The following is a 20612-nucleotide window of genomic DNA, read 5'->3' as shown; positions in this document are numbered from 1 at the left end:
AGTCTAAGAAGTGCTAGAATATAATGTAGCAGTTGCAATGTTAACAGGAGGAAGAAATAACTAATTTCACTGGAAAGAGCCAGGAAAAATGAGCTGAAGCTAAATCTCAAAGGATGAAAACGCTAGCACACACAGAAAGTTATTCCAGGAAAAGGTCTTGTATTCCTGAGCAAAGGCACAGAGTAGTGGAAACGTGTTGTGTTGTGACTGCTGCTGCCCAGGATCTTGGTAATAAATGCATATTGTGTATGGGTGTGTCAAAGGCCAGTCAATGAGCATCCCTGTTAGGCTCAAGTAGTGACTCAAAGAGGAGCTTGGCTGGAGAATCCCTTGAAGAGATAGAAAAAGGTTATCTTGTGGGGTTGGAGACCAGCGTACAAACCCCAGAGAGGAAGCTAGGGGCAGGGTCAGCTTATGCATGGCTTCAAGTAAGTGGCAGAACAGTCTGGATGTGATTTTGATAACAGAGTCCTGGCTGATTTCTGAGCAAGAAAGGAACCCAACTCCTTGCTTATGAGAATTAATTGACCAAGAATGGTGGAAGAAGAGACCCAGAAGCAAGGAGAGAGAAGGTGGCAACAATTAGCAGTATGACTCGTTAGCTTGCTGCTGCATGACGAAAGAGGGAAGCAAACTCAATTAAGTGTAGCCTCCACTGCCTCAGCTCACCGTGGTACTCCCCACCACTCTCCTACTCACCCCACCGCTAGCCCTGAGTCATCTTGAAACAAACACAGCCAACTGGGAGGGACCACAGAGACCAGCTTCAAACATTCACGCAGGACTCTGCTTACCATGGCAAAGCTACCAATTGTAAAACAATTTCCATTTTTAGTAGCTCAATCATTAGCCAAAGACATGAAGAAACAAAAATCATATGACTGAGCCTTAGAGCATTCAGTACTGGCTGTTGAATATATATTGTAGCAATAATTGTTCCAAGACTTCTACTTTCTATAGAACACAGCAGAGTCATACAATAAAATATATAGATATCAAATTCCCCTTCTCAAATTAGCCCTTGTTTGGAAGACTCTAACCAGACAAAGTGTTTTCATCAATTTGCCAACTAGCAGGATACATTCATCCCCATTTTTGAGATGGACAAAGTGAATCTTATGAACTGTGCACTCAGCCACTTGCAAAATAGAATAACAATGATAATAAAAGCAGAAACTGACATTTTGTGAGCAATGACTTGGTACTAGAGCCAGTTATTACTGCTTTACTTATATTAACTCTCATTTGATTCTCACAATATTTCTGTGGGGGGAGGTAATAACCCCATTTAACAGATGAAGAAACTGAGATTAAGGGAAGTTGAGTTCTTTGCCCAACAACACATATCTAACTAGCACAGAGTCAGAGCTGGAGCCCGTGGGTTCCAGCGTTGTGCCCTTAACCACTATTATGGGTTATCAGCTCTCTACGAGCTACCATAAAAGACACAAAAATAAGAGATGACAGGGTGCCTCATAATTTTTGCTTTGGACACACATTACTAGCTGAAAGACTCAAACAAATTTAATCAGGAATTTCCCCTTGGTTCCAAACTTCCTGTTTGCTCTGAACCTCTGATGTCAATGGCAGTCAGAATTCTACTTCTAAGCTGGTCAGCAATAACGTGGCTTCCTCCAAGGAATGTAAACTTGGCTTTCATCCCAGCCAGCTCGGTCTCTCCTATCTCCTCCTCCCTTCCCCTTTGTTAGGTCATAATGATTTCACCCCTCAACTGTCATTGGCAGGTAACACTGCGTGGAATCAGTTTGGGATAAAGATAGTCTCAGCCTCAAGCAGATTTGGACCCATAAAAAAGTGATGACTCCTGAAAAACTCATGCTTTATTAGGAGAACAAGTCCTTCATTTATATGACATGGAAGAGGGACAGAATGACTCTCATGACTAAAGTGTACGTTTCCAAAGTCAGCTTCTTCGTCGAAGCAGCTCACATAGGGATCAGGGCATGGGGTTGGGTTCTCATGAAGGTGGTTGGGTACAATAGGGAAGTCAAGGCACCAAAGTCAGACTTTGCAGCTTCATAATGCAAGTACGTCTGTCAGCTGTTCTAGCCCATTGATTACTGTCATGCACATTTATCAGTGGCTATGTATCCTGTCCCTGGGTCCCAAAGTGACCACAGGAATGAACCATCACCTGGTTGTGAGATCTGGGCCCTCAGCCTGCGAAAGAGACTCGCATATCCACCAACCTGCTCCTCCCAGATTGCGGTGTTACTGCACTGCCGTTATCGTGAGGGTACCTGTAACTCCTCAGGCACTGGCTGAGCCCCCAAACAACCCTGGAGATATTTTTATGCCCCGTAGCTTATTTAACTATTATAATTTATGCCAAGTCCACAGGCCTTGCCATCTTATTTTAATGTATATTAGTGGTGCCATTTTACAGATGAGGAAACTATGGCTCAGAGAGATGAGGACATTTGACCAACACCACACAGTTAGTAAGTGGCAATACTAGGACTTGAACTAGTATTTGAGGTTCTCAGTATTTGTTTGCTAGAACTGCCATAACAAAAATCTACAGATTGAGTGACTTAACAGGAATGTATTTTTTTCACAGTTGCGAAGGCTAGAAGTCTAAGACCAAGGTGCTGTCAGGGTTGGTTTCTTCCGAGTCTCTCTCCTTGGCTTGCAGAAGCCAAGAGAATACAGCCATATTCTCCTAGTTTCTTCATAAGGGCTTCCGTTGGGCTTGTCTGTGCCCTAATCTCCTCTTCTTATACGGCCATCAGTCATGCTGGATTAGGTCATCCACATGACCTCATTTTGCCTTAATTACCTCTTTAAAGGCCCTATCTCCAAACGCCATCACATTCTGAGGTACTGGGGATTGGAACTTTGACATATGAATCTGGGGGTCAGGGGCATGATTCAGCCCATTCACCCTCTGACTCTAGAACTGTGCTGTCTGGCTAACCAATAATGATGACGCCTCCTAGGTGTCAAAGACTGCACTTAGCACTCCGGCAAATGTCTTCTCACGTGATTTGCAAAACAGTCCAGAGAGGTTTGCATTATCATTCCCACAGTACCGTGAGAAAACTGCATTTCAAACAATGTAATTATTCTACCCAGGCAAACACAACAGAGGTAACGCAGACCCAGGATTCAGTCTCACTCTTCTGACCCCAAACTCTGTGCTGTCTCCAACATACAATGTTGCTTCCCATGTAAAACTGTGACTGGTAGCCAAGAGGACAGGGTGGCCTGACAGTGGCAGTGATGGTGGTGGGATCTGACAAGATCTCCTTTTTGGGAAGATCGTAAATCCGGTGGACAGTAAGAACAGCTACTGCACAAGGTTGGTGTGATGACTAAATAATACGTGCGAAGTGTTTAGAATAGTGTCTGGCTACACAAAGGCTAAGTAAGTGTTTTGCTGTTATTGTTGTTGCTGCTGCCATTGCTGCTATTATTATCATTCTTATTCACTTCTGGATAAAGAGAGTAGATTTTGAATCCCTACCACTAGTTTGCTTTCCTTCCTATAACTCTGCACGAGGATGGAGAGAATATGAAAAGAAACACAATGCAATGTTGGGATCTGGAAAGTAAATGGATGAGCGGCAACTAAATTAGTAGATCCAAGAAAGCTGAATTCTGAACCAGCAGTGAGGAAGGTCTAGAGCAGCTGAATTCATTCTGCAGAATTTCTACCCTCCTAGCCCCAAAGCTCAGGAAATAGGCAGTAACAGTTAGTCTAGAGAGGAGGGTGATGGAAGAGAGAGAAAAGCGATTTGGTTGAAAACTAGTTATAAGCCCATATTCTCTTTTTCACTTGGTAAGGCCGCTTCCCCGTCCCTAGAGCTTTATCCTCTGGAGAAGTGAAACAGGATTTCCAGACTAGGCAAGGGGTGAGGGTAGGTGGGCATGAGGGTATGGTACTGAACATAGGAGAATTAAATAAACATGTGTATTCTGGAAGCCAGGTCCTCCAACCCGGCTTCACTTGGTTCCTGCGGTGCTGTCCACCAGGCCATCTCTCTTAGGCAGGACTCTGGAAGCACTCCAAGAGGAGAGGCCTAACAATACTGACAGTCTGAGGTTCTCCAGCTAAGTGGCCGCCCATAGCAGTCTACAGTGAACCCCAAGTTGTCTAGTTCAATATTTGAATGCTAGTCCCAGAAAGAGAAAACAGAAGAGAAAGAATCATTAAAGAAATAAGTAATACATTTTCCAGAACTGAAGGAGTTAATTTTCTAAATGGAAGAGATCTATCCTGGGTGAGTGCAATAGATGAAAACAGGCCTATACCACATCATTAAATAATTTTAGAATAATGGAGACAAAGCTTTAACACGCTTCTGGAAAAGAAAAATGGATCTATACAAAGGATTGAGAATCCAATGACTTCAGACTTCTTAATAGTAACACTGAGAGTTGGAAGACAATGGAACAATACCTTAAAATTGAGTGAAAATGCTTTTTTTAACTTCAACTTTCATTTTAAGTTCTGGGTTTTTATGCAAAACGTGCATGTTTATTATACAAGTAAATGCATGCCATGGTGGTTTGCTGCACAGATCAACGCATCACCTAGGTATTAAGCCCAGCATCCATTAGCTATTCTTCCTGATGCTCTCCCTCTCCCCGCCCTCCCAGCCCACCCCTGACAGACTCCAGTGTATGTAGTTCCCCACCATGTGTCCATGTGTTCTCGTCGTTCAGCTCCCACTTGTTAAGTGAGAACATGCAGGGTTTGGTTTTCTGTTCCTGTGTTAGTTTGCTGTGGATAACAGCTTCCGGCTTCATCCATGACCCTGCAAAGGACATGATCTCACTCTGAAAATGCTTTTTAATCTAGAATTCTATGCCAGTCAAACTCTTCATCAAGTCTGAGAGTAAAATAAAGATGATTTTAGGTATTAAAGGGAAGTCTCAACATTACACCTCCTATATATTTGTTATCAGAACTCTACTAAAGGTGCTTCACCAAATTGAGGCAGTATACAAAGAAAGGAAGGCAGGAGATACTGGAATCAGACACTTGACAGGACAGGGGGAATAGAAGCCTAGGATGAAAGTCAAGTGGGATCCCAGGGTGACAGCCCTGCAGCAGGCACAGAGGACAGAGGGTAACTGTTCAGACTGGAGCAGTTTAGAAGGTCTGGTGAAGAATGTATCCAAGAATATAAAATTGATAGAATACTGATCATATCTAAACATCCTAAAAGGAGATACGGACAGTTTTTCGAGAGTTTGTAGCTGAATTGATAATAATTACATAGAAAACAGAGGTAATTATTAACTCCAGGGAAAACAAACAAACAAAATGCATTGAGAAGGAAAGATAACTATAGCACACCACATAACGGAATTCCAAATCGTATTTCAAAGTCATGATAATGTAACTATCTATTCATTTAACCAAAATTACAGTAAACTATATTGAAAGGATGGGAGGGTGGGAGGGGTGTGCATATGTGATAGGCTGTGGGGGTGTGGAACGAGTGAGAAAGAGAACTAAATCTTCATCTTCCATAGTGCAAAGTCACTAGATAATGCCTGGAATAATTGTTTTTAGAATAATAGGGCTAAGTGCAATGGTTCATGCCTGTGTAAGCCCAGCACTTCGGGAGGCTGAGGTGGGAGGACTGCTTGAACCCAGGAGTTCCAGGTTGCAGTGAGCTACGATTGCACCACTGCATGGCAGCCTGGGTGACAGAGCAAGACCCTGTCTCAAAAAAAAAAAAAAAAAAAAGTAACAATAAGATAATGTTATTTGGGAATACAGAGGTACATACTGAAAGACCCAGCTACGAGTGGAAAGTGGCTGCTTCTCTGGAAGGGGAAACTGATGGGAAGGAGGGCAGAAAACTGCTTTTTATTTCCCAAAAAACCCTGTAGAACGGATTCATTTACACGTATATCTTTGACTAAAGTAACAGCTAAGCTTTATACTATCTCATTGTGTAAACTCGGGTGAATTATTTCACAATCTTAGTTTCCAAGTTCCACATCTATAAAACAAAGGAGTTGGATTATGCAGTATCCAAGGCGCTCCCTGATATAACATTCGCTCATCATTTCTGCCGTGGAGCTGATCTCTTCCCATTAGAGACTCGATCCTTACATCCTTAGGAGTTTCTATAATGGGTGGGGTAACACTGACAGCTGAGAATGATGCTCTCTGGGGAAAATGATCCCCAAGTACCCTCAGTGAGTCCTAGAAGACTCAAAGGCAAAAAGAGATGCCTCTACCTTTTCCTCCATTTCTTTGTATTAGAGCATCAAATAACTTGATAATGTATTAAAAGAGGATGAGACTACACATTAGACCTTCCAGTTATTAAGTCAGGTTTAACTAAAGACCTTCATCCAGTCAGGAAATCCCTGACTGTGTGCCAATGGCAGGATACGATTCCAGAGATCAAGGCACACACTTCCCCCTCAGACTAGCAGGATGGCAGGACTGAAATTTATATCACAATTTCGTATGCATTTTCCATATGGAGGCCTGGCTCAGAGGGCTCAACTAGAGACCTCAGTATGACCCCAGCTCCTTCTAGGAAAGCCCCACCTAAGCCTCTCCTTTGGGCTTTGTTCCCTGGCTCTAGAGATAACAAGATATTTAAGACAGGTTGACAAGGTGCACTGAGGTTCTGACTGAATTCTTTTTTTCTGGGGGGTGGGGAGAGTGGGGAGAGTCTTGCACTGTCACCCAGGCTGGAGTGCAATGGCGCCATCTCAGCTCACTGCAACCTCCGCCTCCCAGGTTCAAGCAATTCTCCTGCCTCAGCCTTCTGAGTAGCTGGGATTACAGGTGTCCACCACCATACCCAGCTAATTTTTGTATTTTTAATAGAGACAGGGTTTTATCATGTTGGCCAGGCTGGTCTCAAGCTCCTGACCTCAGGTGATCCTCCCACCTTGCCCTCCTAAAGTGTTGGGATTACAGGCATGAGCCACCATGCCTGCCCCTGGCTCTTAATTCTCATTTGACTTTTTGAAAACATCATGGTCAACAAGGAAAGCCCTTTCTAAGCACCTCCTGAGCACAGAAGAATCTAGGTTTGGCCAAGGCAGAGGCACCTCGTCTGCCTTTGTCTCCCCTCTGCCCAATTCTGACAGGCATGGAAGGAAGGCTGACTCTCAGGGAGTAAGGATGAGGGCTCATTAGAGACCAAAAGGCTTGCGGAATTTAAGAAGGGAGAGCTTTATAATTACACCTTTCTCCTCCGGTAAAAAACAAATTTTAGTGCTCAAAATGAGAAATGTGAATTATTCATGATATGTTACATAAATAAGATGCTCTGTCATTTCCCACTGGCTATGAAAATATCCTCTATCACAGTCTGACTTCCAGCAGTCACTCTCTGATACCTTTCGAAGGAGACAAGGCAGGTACAATCTGAACTTCACAAGTGGAGACCAGTAAAAAAGAGGTTCTGTAAGTTGCTCAAGAAGATTTCTCAGAGAGTTCTCTAGAAACTGTTAAACTGTTTACCCTTGGGTATCTATGAGTTTGATGAAGAAAATCTGACTTTACACCTTTCTTCACTGCTTACATTTTTATTTTTCCTTTGACTACTACTTATCATTTCAAAAAAGAGAGACTTCAGTTTTATCAGAAGGAGAGAACGAAGAAAAAAGGACAAGAAAGAATTCATTTTTCTAACATGATTACAGGCATCCCTTTTGGACCGGATAAGAAATCTCTAATGTTCTTTCACTGTATCTTAGTAATGTAAATTCGAGGTATAATGTGACTGGCTGACATTCGCCGAGAACTTACTGTGTGGTAGGCAGTACTCAAAATTATTTAGACCTGTTCACCCATGAAATCCCTACAACTTTGTGAGGCAGGTGTAACTATCATTCCCACTTTGTAGATGAGGACGCAGGCAGAAAGTTTGGGCACACGTGGTCAGGGCTGTGGAATCTACATTCTTCCCCACCCTCTGCTGCACAGCGCTCCTGGCTTCTAGATTACTAAAGAATAAGAAGATGCCTTCCTGGCTGCCAAGCCTTCAGCTCTATTCCCAAGCCCCCCCTGCTCCCCTTACTGTCTGAGGCATCGTCACAAAATCTCTGCTTCATGACATGTGGACAGAGGGAGCGTTCTCTGAAAGTCAGCTGCTGCAGTTGAGCAGCTTGGAGAGAAACACGCATATGCACTGAGCAGCATGTTGAGGAGGGGAACGTTGCCCGAATCAACCACGGAGGGAAGGCCCACCCTTCAAAAACCCACCACAGTGTCTACAAATGTATGGGGAGGGCCGGTGGTCAGACGCCATAATTAGGAAGGGTGGAAACAGGTGATCTAATGTGTTCTACTACAGCATGCGGGACAGGAACCACCTTCCCCCAAGCCCCTCCCGCCAGGCCGCCCCAGCAGGGGGACACAGAGACAGCGCCCTCTGCTGTCTATGGGTAAAGAGACCAGAGGAAAAGGAGATTGTGCCTATCTGCTTGGGCTGTCTTTCAAGTGTGAGCCAGAGAAATGCCTTCTCTTACTTGGACACGGATCAGTTAGCTGCTAATTAGTTTGTATATCAATTCCAACAGGAAGGCTAGAAAATTCTATCTCAACTTAAGCAATGACGCTTGTCCTCCTAAACTTGGTCTTGCCCATCTCCCAAATAAATTCCCTGCATCACACAAAACACGATCTCTGGCTGGATCAGAACAGCCACAAGCAAACAGGCAGAAACACACAAACACCTACACACCACTTCTCCGTCAACCTCATACAGATTTCCCCAAAGAACCCGTCACAGAGTCTTTTGCAGGTTGATACCAAGGCAGCATGGGAAACAGACCACAGGGTCCCCATGAATCCATAAAAAAAGGTTAGAAATGGGGTGCTTTTTAGGGTCACGGAAAAAATATGTTGTGCACTAGAAATGCTTCCAAGACTGGAGAAATATCCACCTGTGAGGTAGCAGCCCACTGGATTGGAAGACTCAGGGCCAGTAGAAACTAGAAGAACAAATACTTATTGATCATCTACCGCAAGTAGGGTGCTGTCTGAGATCAACTAGGAAAGCACTCTCAGGTGGAGTTCTCAATCACAGAAGAGGTAGCACAAGTTAAAAACCCAAGGGTGGCAGAGGGAACAAGGAAAATGCACATGATAGAGACTGTTGTGTTGCTCAAGGGAGGCATGATCCCACCACAGCTGCAGGGTCGGGGAGGCCGCTCACAGCTGGGCCGCCGCTTGATGAGGTCCTGAGGACAGAATGAAATTCTCTTGAGCTGTGGTCCCCAAATCACCTAGGGAACACTTTTTTACAAGCTGCCTCTATTTTTTTTTTTTTTAATAATAGAGATGGGGTTTCACCATGTTGTCCAGGATGGTCTCAATCTCTTGACCTCGTGATCCACCTGCTTCGGCCTCCCAAAGTGCTGGGATTACAGGTGTGAGCCAGCGTGCCCAGCGGGAACACTTTTTTAAAAACACAAATTCCTGAACTCCATATATCAGAGCTATTGAATCAATAGCTCCAGGAGTATTACTCTGGAATCTGTGTTTACAATTATGGCAAAACATGCAGGAAAGGAGACAGAATAGTGAACTCCAAGTGCCCATCATCCATCTCCAGCAATCACCCACTCATGACCATTCTGTTTTCACCCATCCTCTTACCTACTTCCCCTCCCCCTGTATTACAGGATCTGTATTCTCCTAAAACCAGGGACCCTGAGGCAGTCAGATCACGGATGTGAACTGGGAACCACTGATAAAGACACAGATTAGGAGCAAGCGAATCCTAGGGACAAGGGGGGCAAAGCCTCGGAGAAGTGAAAGGGATTGGTATTTAGGGGATAATGGCAAGTAATTTGGAATGCCTTAAGGGTGGCAATGGGGATAAGGGCCAAAAGATCATCAGGGCCGTCGGGGCCCTGTTAACAGGTGTGGTGTCTTTCTGAGAAACACTAAACTGCGTCTCCTTTGGGCAGAAAAGCCTCCCTTGCTCAGGTCTTGAATATGTCTCATCTGCTCATGTCTCATCCGCATCTCCTCTGGGCAGAAAAGCATCCCATATGGACGTCCAATGCTACCACAAGGTGAACAGCGGCAGGTGCAGCAATCAAAGTCTCAAACTGCAATTTCTTCACAAAGGAAAGTGTGAGGGATGGAGAGACTCGCTCCGGCTGACAGGGCTGAGCAGGCAGTGCTGCATGAAGTTTAGGGGCTGGACAGAGGAGGTGCAAAGCAGGGCAGAAGCAGAGCTAAGTTGGAAATTGGCAGGTGAGTTTGAGGAAAGCTAAGAATCTTTGTGGGTCTGAAACAAGGGGTGTAGGAATTGAGGAGAGAAAGGTGTATGAAGCTGTAGCAGACACTACCCAAAGTCACCCCCAAGTCATGCCCTGGTATAATCCCATCATCTTTGGCCCTTGAGTAAGGTGGGACCTGCAACTTACCTCTAACCAACAGAATATGGCAAAACTGATGTGAGACCACTACTGGGATCATGTGACATTATATGGCAAAAGGATTTTGCAGATATAACTAAGGCTCCTACTCATCTGACTTTGAGTTAATCGAAAGGGACATTATCATGGGTAAGCCTGATTAGGGCCATTGGAAAGAAGGTCCAGAAGGTCCAGGCCTTTCCTGAAGTTAGTGACTTGCAGCAGAAAAGACCTGCTCTCCTGCTGGCCTTGAAGGATCAAGCTACATGAGTTCTAAAGCCACAAAGAAAAAAATTCTACCCACAAGCACATTGGCTTGAAAGATGAGCCCAAACTTCAGATGAGAATGCAGCCTGACGACATCTCAATCACAGCCTTGTGAGACCCTGAACAGGGCAGGCAGATAAGTCACGCCTGGACTCCCGACCCATGGAAACTGTGAGATCATGGATGAGTGCTGTTTGAAGCCATTACGTTTGTGGTAATTGGATATGCAGCACTCATGGGCTCCCATGGCAGAGGGCCGTGAATGGCAGGCTAGGAAGTATGGGTTTTATTATATGGGTTCAAGGAAACCACTGACTAAGGAAGCTAAGAGATGGCAGAAGGAAGGGGAGCCGCGAGTGGGGTTGGCCACTCGAGGTCTTGAAGAACATCTCGCCAGGGCACTGCTCCCAGGAGCAGGTTAGTGACGTTCAGGTGAGTAACCAAGTTCTAGGTTAAACCAAACCAGCTACTGTTCTACACAATTAAAAAAAGGTGGGGGGGGGGCGGGGGAGCAAAGACCAAGAAAAGAAATTAACACCATGAAGAAAACTAAAGTTCCTTAAGGAACTTTAGTGCCCTTGTTGCTAATTATAAATATTTACTCCCCCCAGAATTCCTGACCTCATAGAAAAGCCTGCCTAAATAGTCTTTCTCTTTCTGGAAAATTAGTGCGTGTGTGCGTGTGTGTGTGTGTGTGTGTGTGTGTGCATGTGCGTGCATATGTGTGTGTGCACGTGTGTGTGTTTCTTGGAAGGGGAGTGGGCAGTAATAAAGGATTGGATGATCTGCAAAAAGTCACTTCCTGTTGGATATTGTCTAGTTCCCATTCCCAAGATCATAAACCCCAGTCCCTCAAGCAACTCCTCCTTCCCTGATTCTATCTGCTGGAGACAACTAAGCCAAACAAACTCAGGAAGTGGCAAGAGACTGGGAAGGGGAGGAAGTTCGTGGCACAGAAGAAAAACGTAAAGAGAATGCCCTGATGTTCAAGGAAGAGGGTGGAGGAGAGAGAAATGAAGGTCACTCCAAGGTCACCTGGCACCCAGCCTTTAAAATGTCCTGCTTGAGCTTTAAATCAAAACGGGCACAAACAGTGGGTCAAATCTCCCAGGGCCATTCCAATACTAACATTCACAGTAATAAACAGCCCCCAAAAAGTCCTCTGTGAGCAAACTGGAACAAACAACTAATCTAAAGCAGGTTGCTAAGAGACGAGCAGGCAGGAACTGAAGTCATTTCAAGTATCTGAAGCATTCTTTATTTTCTTCACTTTCAGGAAAGAGAGGAGGAGAGAAGAGGCTACCTGTAGATGACTCCATGCTGGTGGAGGAACATGAGGGCCGACGTGACCTCTGCAGCATAAAACCGTGAACGAGGCTCGTCGAATTTTCGGGAGCGCTGAATCTGAAACATGAGGTCTCCACCGTTTACATATTCCATGACGAAAAAGAGGCGGTCCTGAAAGGAGAGAAGAAAATGCCATTTGGGTCATCTGACTGCAGCTGCCCACACAGGCCCGCATAGTGTGAGCTCAGCGTAAGGTTACCAGGACTCAAGGTGGGTGAATCCTGGTAGCACCTGATCTAGAAAGAAGTCAAAAGAATAAAGCACACAGATTAGGGGATGAAGAGCAGTTTTACTTTTTCGCCATCTTCCTTCAGTGGCCATCAGCTTGGTCTTGTGGAAGAAGCCTAAAATAGGCAGAAAGGAGACTTGGGTCTTCAATTTCTGTTGCTAACTGGAAGTGTGGCCTTGGACAAGTCTCTGCCCTTTTGGGGCTCCAGTTACTTTTATAAATGTGGAAAATCGAACAATCCTCCTCTAAAAGATATCCAGGTCCTAACCCTTGAATGTGTAAATGTTACCTTATATGGCTAAAAAAAAAAAAAAAAAAAAAAGGATTCTGCAGATATAACAAAGTTAAGGATCTTGAGATAGGGAGATTATCCTGGATTACCAGGGTGGGTCTTAAATACAGTCCTAAGTGTCCTTAGAAGAGGGAGGTAGAGGGAGACCTGAGAAAGGGAGGAGGAAGCCAAGTGGCGTAGAGGTGGAGATGGGAGTGAAACAGTCACAAGCCAAAGGATGCAGACAGCCCTGGAAGCTGGAGGAGGCAAGGGGCAGAGCCTCTGGAGGGAGAAGGGCGTGGCCAGCACCTTCATGGAGGCCCAGTGCTGCTATACGCCTGGCCTCCAGAACTGTGAAAGAACACTTTTCTATTGTTTAAAGCCACCAAGTTTGCAGTAATTTGTTGAGGGAGTCCTAGGAGGCCAATAGCTTGCAATGTGGAATCATGAGACTGCGAACCTCCATTCACTGTGAGGGCCGCTTTTTCCTTTGGAGGATACTCCTTCCAGGATCCCCTGTGGCGTCTTCCCTCAAGGCAGCCTCCAGAACAGCCAAACCACAGTCATGCCTCATTATGGGGGGCTCCTTCTTTCCCGCAATCCATGATCGTGTTGGGAGAGGACGGACTGACATTCTCTTTGCACGGTTTCTCGACTATTATATTCTAAGCTTCTAGGGTGTGGGACACTCTGCTAGGTGTGGGCAAACAATTATAAACCACTGTTGTCCTGGGGAGCTTACAATCCAGGAGTGGAAATGGAAAATGGGCAGAATGATAAAAAACAAAATAGGAGCTGAACACATGAAAGACACCAGGTGCTAAAAAGATTCAGAGAAAAAGGAGCTCTCTGACTTGGAAGGCCATGTAGGATTTTAGATGGAGCTAGGCCTGGAGATAAAAGGGTCAGGGGAGGCAGGAACCAGTACCAGGACGTGGGAATGGAGTGAGCAAGTTTAGGGGCCAATAAACTGACCAGATCTGTTGCAGAGGAAGGTTAGTGAAGTAAACGGTGAGAGGCCACAGACGCAGAGCACATTCTTAACACACAGAAATAGTCTAAGTGCAGCTGGCCGCTGTGGCTTACGCCTGTAATTCCAGCACTTTGGGAGGCTGAAGTGGGCGGATCATGCGGTCAGGAAATCGAGACCATCCTGGCTAACATGGTGAAACCTAGTCTCTCCTAAAAATACAAAAAATTAGCTGGGCATGGTGGTGGGCACCTGTAGTCCCAGCTACTTGGGAGGCTGAGGCAGGAGAATCGGCTGAACCTGGGAGGTAGAGGTTGCAGTGAGCTGGATCACACCATTGCACTCCAGCCTGGGCGACAAAGTGGGACTTCGTCTCAAAAAAAAAAAAAAAAAGTCTAAGTGAAGCTTCCAGGAGGATGTTAGCATATTATTTTCCATTAAGTCTCAGTAAAATTTACCAATGAGCTTCTTGACTTAGGAAGCATATCTATCTTATTATTGGCATCTCTTTGAAAATAAAGTCCATAGTTAAGAATTGTTACTAATTCAAACTACCTTCACCCCTACTGCGGTCGGTCTCCAGAATTATTACATCTTTACTGGTATTCACAAAGCACCGAAGTCCAGCTTTTCTTCCATTTATCTTGCCCTTAGCCTTCAAGGCCTGCCTTGTTTTCTCCCCAGAGTACACTTTTGTAATCAGAAGTATACGGGCTGCCTTGCCAACTATTTATTCAATCATCCAATCTCCAGTCAAATCCTCATGTCAAAAATTAAATGCTCTGGCCAACCCTAGACCATTGGAATCAGAACTCCTGAGAGTGGAACCCGGCCCCAGTAGTTGTCAGAGCTCCTCAGGTGACTCCCATGTGCGGCCGGGGTTGAGAAACACTGACTCTCCTCCAATCCGGTTTCTCGCGTCTGTGCAATATAAGGATTATACGTGATTTTGGTCTCCTTTTCGTCTTTTCAAGGATTCCCTCCAAGAACAAAGACTCTTAAACTTGTGCTTTAGAATCACATGGAAGCTTGTTAGGACATGGATTTCTGAGCCCCCTACTCAGATTTCTGAGTCAGAAGATCTGGGGTGGAGTCTGAAAATTTGCATCCTTTAACAAGTTCCTGGGCAATGCTGGCAGGTCAGGGACAACACTGTGAGAGCCTCCGCCCTGGAGCACTGGGATACGCCTTTCACATGGGAAGCACAGCCAGATCACTCACTGAACACTGAACCACACCACCTGAGACAGCCACTGAGGTGCCCATTGCATAACCACCGACCCTGGACTTGAACTTTAGTAACAATGGAGTATTTCCTTGGCTGTATTTAGGAGAATCCAAATCTCTAAATGGGAAAAATCTCTCCTCCGCATCATCCTCCCTGGCTGCTTTTTATTCCAGCAACGCTGGACACAGTCTTTAAGAGTAGGGGCTGTGGAGTAAGAAAGAGGTGTTCCCATACTGGTTTTATCACTTATTGGCTGCAAATAACTCTGGCAAATACCACCGGCTCTCTGTGCTCAGTTTTCTGATCTGTAAAAATGAGGCTAGGCCGGGCGTGGTGGCTCATGCCTGTAATCCCAGCACTTTGGGAAGCCAAGGCAGGCGAATCACTTGAGGCCAGGAGTTTAAGAACAGCCTGGCCAACATGGCAAAACCCTGTCTATATAAAAAATACAAAAATTAGCTGGGCGTGGTGGCACATGCCTGTAATCCCAGCTACTCAGGAGGCTGAGGCCGAGAATTGTTTGAGTTCGGGAGGTGGAAGTTGCAGTGAACTGAGATTGCGCCATTGCACTCCAGCCTGGGTGACAGAGAGGGTGACAGAGAGAAACTCTTTCAAAAAAAAAAAAAAAAAAAATCAGGATGATTGAGTAACAGAACCTGCCTTACAGACTTCTCATGAAGATTAAATTATATGTTAAAATGCCTGGCTCAAAATGAAGACTGGCTATGACTATTGTTATAGATGGTATTTGAGCAGTTATTATCATTAGTAAGTCTTCATTTTCTCTGACCTCTCTGCAGCTTTCTTTCCTGACCACATCCTCTTTCAACACACACTTGTTTCCCTTGGCTTTCAGGTTTCCCCACTACATTTCTGGCAGGGTTTTCTCTGCCTCTCTCACGGGCTCCTCCTCTTCCCAGCTGTTAAGTGTTGGAATCCCACGAGGCTGGGCTCCAGATCCCCCCCATCCTCACCGAGTGCTTGCTGAGGCTCTCCTCCACACCCACTTTCCAAGGCACCTCTATGCAGATGACTCACAAGCGCAGACCTCCATCCTAGACTTCCGTTCCAAGCTCGGGACCACTCATCCAACTGCGATTCTGACATCTCCCTCCAGATGCCCCAAAGGCATGCAAGTTCAATGTGTCCAAAACTAACTTCACAATCTGCCCCAATGAACTAGTCCTCTAGGTTTCAGGGCAAAGTTTCCCCTGTCAGAAACCTGTCATTTAATGCCCCCGCTCCCTCATCCCTCATCCCTCACCATGCTTATCGTATATTTGCATTTTGTACCTTTGTCCTGTATGTATACCTATCCATTTCTCTGTCTCTCCCACTATCATGCCCACCATTCTGGCCCAAGCAACTATCATCCCTTGTCTAGATTCTTGCAAATGGCTTGCTGCTGATGCTCCCCACATTTACTCCAGTTCTCCCTCCAAATGCTGGTCACGCTATAGGTAGAGGGACCCTGCTGAAACAGAAATCTGCTTATAACCGACCTCCCTTTCTCTTCTAAGTCTAATGCTTAGCTTTTTTGAGACAGCCTTGCTCAGTCAAATCTGGAGAGCAATGGTGTGATCTTGGCTCACTGCCACCTTGCCTCCCAGGTTCAGGTGATTCTCCTGCCTCAGCCTCCCGAGTAGCCGGGACTAAAGGCAAATGCCACCAGGCCCAGACAATTTTTGTATTTTGTGTTTTCAGTAGAGACGGAGTTTTGCCACGCTGCCCAGGCTGGTCTCAAACTCTCAACTTCAAGCGATCCACCCTCCTTGGCCTCCCAAAGTGCTGGGATTACAGGCATGAGCACCACGCCCCACCTCTATAGCTTGATTTTATTAAAGGCTCCCTGTTACTCTAGGAATAAACCGAAAACTTCCTAATATACCTCAAAGTCTGTGAGATCTCAGTCTTCTCCTTTCCAACTGTCCCTTGTTCCTTCTGCCCCAGAGCTTTACTCTCGCTGTTCTTTCTGCCTGGAACGTTTTCTCCTCTCTCCTCCCCTCCCCATCCTTCAGCTCTCAGAACAACCATCTTTTCTTCCAGGAAGCTGCCCCTGACTTCTCTGACAAGGTCAAATCCCCCTGTAACGTACTACCCTCCGTTGTAACATTCAGCACAGCAGATGTTTTGTGTAATTAATTTATGACTTTCTCCCCCAGTATTCTATGTGCTTCACGAGGGCAGGAACTGCTGGTAACTCTGGCTTGCTGTTTTGTAAGGGAATTGAACTAACCTGAAAGAGAAGCTCTTATAATCTCTTTTAAAAACAAGCACCACGTGAACAGAAGAACCAAAAAAGTTAGAGGGCTATAAGAAGCAAAGAGTAATCTAAATATTTATATCTACAGGCAAGGTGTGGTGGCTCATGCCTGTGATCCCCGCACTTTGGGAGGCTGAGGTGGGAGGAGGGCTTGAGGCCTAAACAACATAGCGAGACCCTCTCTATACAAAGAAATTAAAAAGTTAGCCAGGCATGGTGGTGCACACCTGCAGTCCCAGCTACTCGGGAGGCTGAAGTGGGAGACTTGCTTGAGCTCAAGAGGTGAAGGCTTCAGTGAGCTGTGATGGCACCAGTGTACTCCAGCCTGGGCAACACAATGAAACCCTGCCTCTAAAAAGTGTGTGTGTGTTTGTGTGTGTGTGTCTGTGTGTGTGTGTGCATGCGTGTGCGCATAGCTACAAATTCTTACTGCTTAGCTAGTTAAGTTAGCTAGTTAAGTCAGCCTGCTGCTGTAAACCTGTGTCTGCAGAATCTGGAGCGGGTTGCCCACTCTCACCATTTCAGAGGGTCTGTCTATATCCACACCCCAGTATTTGGTTACAGACTTGAATGGTGCTTTTGTTCTTTGGATAGGTCTTCACTTCCCAGCGAGATGTTCAGCTCCTTGAGGAACACACTCACTCTTCCTAGCAATCCCAAGCAATACTAACTCCAAACTCCACACCTGAGAGGCACTCAAACAAAACCTGCTCATCCAACATCCATGCCAGGAAGCACCGTGAGAAGAGGAATTTTTGTTTATTTAGTTCCTTACTGTACTCCCACCAACTAGAACTGAGCCAGGCATATAGTGGGTTCCTATTATGTCTGTATCAAATGCCGGAGTCCTTGAACACCCACCACGGACGAGGTGCAGTTTGCTAGAAACTCAAAGGTAACCCAGAGTTGGTTACCCCTCATCATTTCTATTGTAAAACCTTGTCTTGAGCTAGTCTAACTTTAGCCCATTTTGAACGTTAGTTTTAACTTGCTTTCTACTCAATATAGCTCCATGTTCATGACCCCAAAGCGTGATAAACTCTTTTTTTTTTTTTATACATTGGGTGTTTTAAAACAAGGTAAAATGTTCACGTCCCCTCCCTCTATTGAGTTTGCATTGTTTCTGACCTCCAAATCTAACACATTTGAGAAGCATGTTTTTATGTAGGATGAGAACCTCAAGTCATTCTGAGAATTACTTAATTACATAAACTGAAATCAAAAGAAAGCTGGCAAACCCAGCAGCCACCCATTAATCCCCTCTTGGCATGGGTAGAAAATAAAACAAAACAAAACATCAACTTCCTGGTAAAGTAAGCAAATATGTTTTCTGAGGTAATCAAAGATTTTAAAAGCCTTATTCCACCTCCTCCTCCCTTAATCTCACCTGAATGTCTAAAAAGTTACGGTCTTGTGATGGCAAGTAAAATAATAAAATTAGGAAAGAGATTATGTGTCACGGCCATTTAGGGTAAGAATAGTTAATCATGACCTACGAGCTGGAAGAACCACACCGTGTATTTGAGATTCCCATCGGGCTCCATTTTCCCAGAGCACTAACCTTTCCTGCCCTTGAAGAGAAACCTAGGCCTGCACTGTTTGCTGTTCGAGGTGTGACAGAGAGCCAGAGGCTTCCTCTCAGCAGCAGTTAGGGTTCTTTGGTCACACATTCTCCATCAGCTGCCAGCTGTTTATATATAAAGATTTTAGAGCTGTCACATCAATTTCACGTAAGTGACCAACCAAAGACGAGGCTTGGAACAGCCCATACTTGATGTGCTGGTGACAGCATGTACCATGTCTCCAACGTACCATATAAAAAAATCACGGGTCCTAATTTCACACTCCGAAACATCTTCTCCCCTCCGTGTCTATATCATCTAACCTATCAATTCAACAGGTCCTTCCTGGGTGCCCAGATTTGGGGTAGGTGGCTAGGGGATATAGAAGATGACATAAGCCAAAGCTTTGTTTTTCAACAGCCAGAAATTGAGCGCAGGAAAGCAATACAAAATGCTGTATAATTATGTGCTAAACTCTCCTGTATCAAATCAGACGGTGAAGCCTATGTATCTGGATTGTATCTTAGCACCCCCTAGAGAATAATCATCTCTCATCCAGGCTGTATCACTTAGAGAAGATCATTATACGAAACAGTCCTATGGAACTCCTGTATTTTCTATAATACAACTGGTGTTGATGGAACTGACCACTGCTATAGGAATTTGTTTGAGATAAAACCGAACTGGGGTAAAGACTACACTTGAGTAAAATCTCGAACAACGCAAGTGGGAGGAGGAGAAGGCCTGAGAGATGAGAGGCACGGCCTTGAAGGGCAGAGATCAGCAGAAATGAAAATTACATGCGGGAATGAGGAAGGTAGTAGGTGTCATTTAGGAAATGGCGTAGATCCAGGAAATAGGTAGGAAGGAGACAAAAGAGTGGTTCTGAAAACGTAGGTGGGAAGTAAAGAACCCTAAAATCTTTTTTTTTTTTTTTTTTTTTTTTTGAGCCAGGGTCTTGCTCTGTCACTCAGGCTGTAGTACAGTGGCACGATCATAGCTCACTGCAGCCTTGAACTCCTGTGATCAAACGACCCTCCCACTTCACCCTTCTGAGTAGTTGAGACTACATACATGTACCACCCTGTCCAGCTAATTTTTTTTTTTTAGACAGGATCTTTCTATGTTACCCAGGTTGGTTTTGAACTCCTGGCCTCAAGTGATCTCCTGCCTCAGCCTCCTATAGTGCTGGGATTACAGGTGTGAGCCACCATATCCGGCCCCTAGAAATCTTTTTGACTCGTAAAATGGCATAAAGTTGATTTTAAGGAAAACTATTCTGGAAGCAGAGTTCAAGATGGATTCGAAGAAGGTAGCCTGAAGTTCTTCTCTCTTTCCCCGTTTCCATTGTCCAAAATGTTTTATTGTCTTTGAAAAAGATATACAAGCAATCCTCATTCCTCACTACTATACTTCCTTGGTAGAACCAAAAGAAATATACAGCCACTTTGGGAAACTTAACCAAATCAAATTTATTTCCCCATTTCTGAGTTAAGCCACAAAGATAGTACTGCCATCATTACAATAAATGAAAACAGTAAATAACAAGTAGGACTTTCCAGCTCTTAAGCAGACAGACTATGTGCGAACTACAGAAAGAGTTTGTTTAATAGGTGTCCCAGAACTTCCAACTCTGTACTGCTATAAGCTCAGTGTAGGTAATAGAAAGAAGGATTTTTTTTTTTTTCTTACTGGGGACTTGCCTATCAATGCAAACAGAATGAAAGAGTCTCATCTGAGTAATAATTATTTTTAGTGATGTCAATTTGCCTACGCAATAACAAAAATAATCACCTTAATGATGTTTAAAAAGTCATTTTCACATGTTGTCTGCCCGTTTTCTACTAGGCCTTTACCCCCTGCTAACGCCCATTGTTCACAGCTGCACATAAGTGTAATAACCTTCTTGTGGTCTTTCCTCGAATTCAGAGTTATCACAACCAAACTCCTATAGCAATGGCCAATTCCATCCATACCTATTGTAAGATGGGATATATAAAATGGGTTTTCACATAACTAGTTTTTCTTCCCCTTTCTTTCTAAATGAAATGCTATTTTTATTATTTTCTTTTTTAAACACCACTTTTTGAGGTCT

The 20612-nt window shown here is 44.7% G+C and overlaps 1 protein-coding gene across 4 annotated transcripts in view; it reads right to left on the bottom strand.

Annotated features, from left to right (window-relative positions):
* Positions 1 to 20612, bottom strand: part of PRKCE (protein kinase C epsilon) — a 533961-nt gene that overhangs the window by 87129 nt on the left and 426220 nt on the right. For all 4 annotated transcript variants that reach the window (XM_003926751.4, XM_039477786.2, XM_010337457.3 and 1 more), the window contains one exon: positions 11951 to 12105. In XM_003926751.4, the coding sequence (XP_003926800.1) occupies positions 11951 to 12105 (155 nt within the window). The remainder of the gene's footprint in view (positions 1 to 11950; positions 12106 to 20612) is intronic.

This window comes from Saimiri boliviensis, chromosome 1 (genome assembly GCF_048565385.1).
Source record: "Saimiri boliviensis isolate mSaiBol1 chromosome 1, mSaiBol1.pri, whole genome shotgun sequence".
NCBI lineage: Eukaryota > Metazoa > Chordata > Mammalia > Primates > Cebidae > Saimiri > Saimiri boliviensis.
This window is presented reverse-complemented; position numbering and strand designations above follow the sequence as displayed.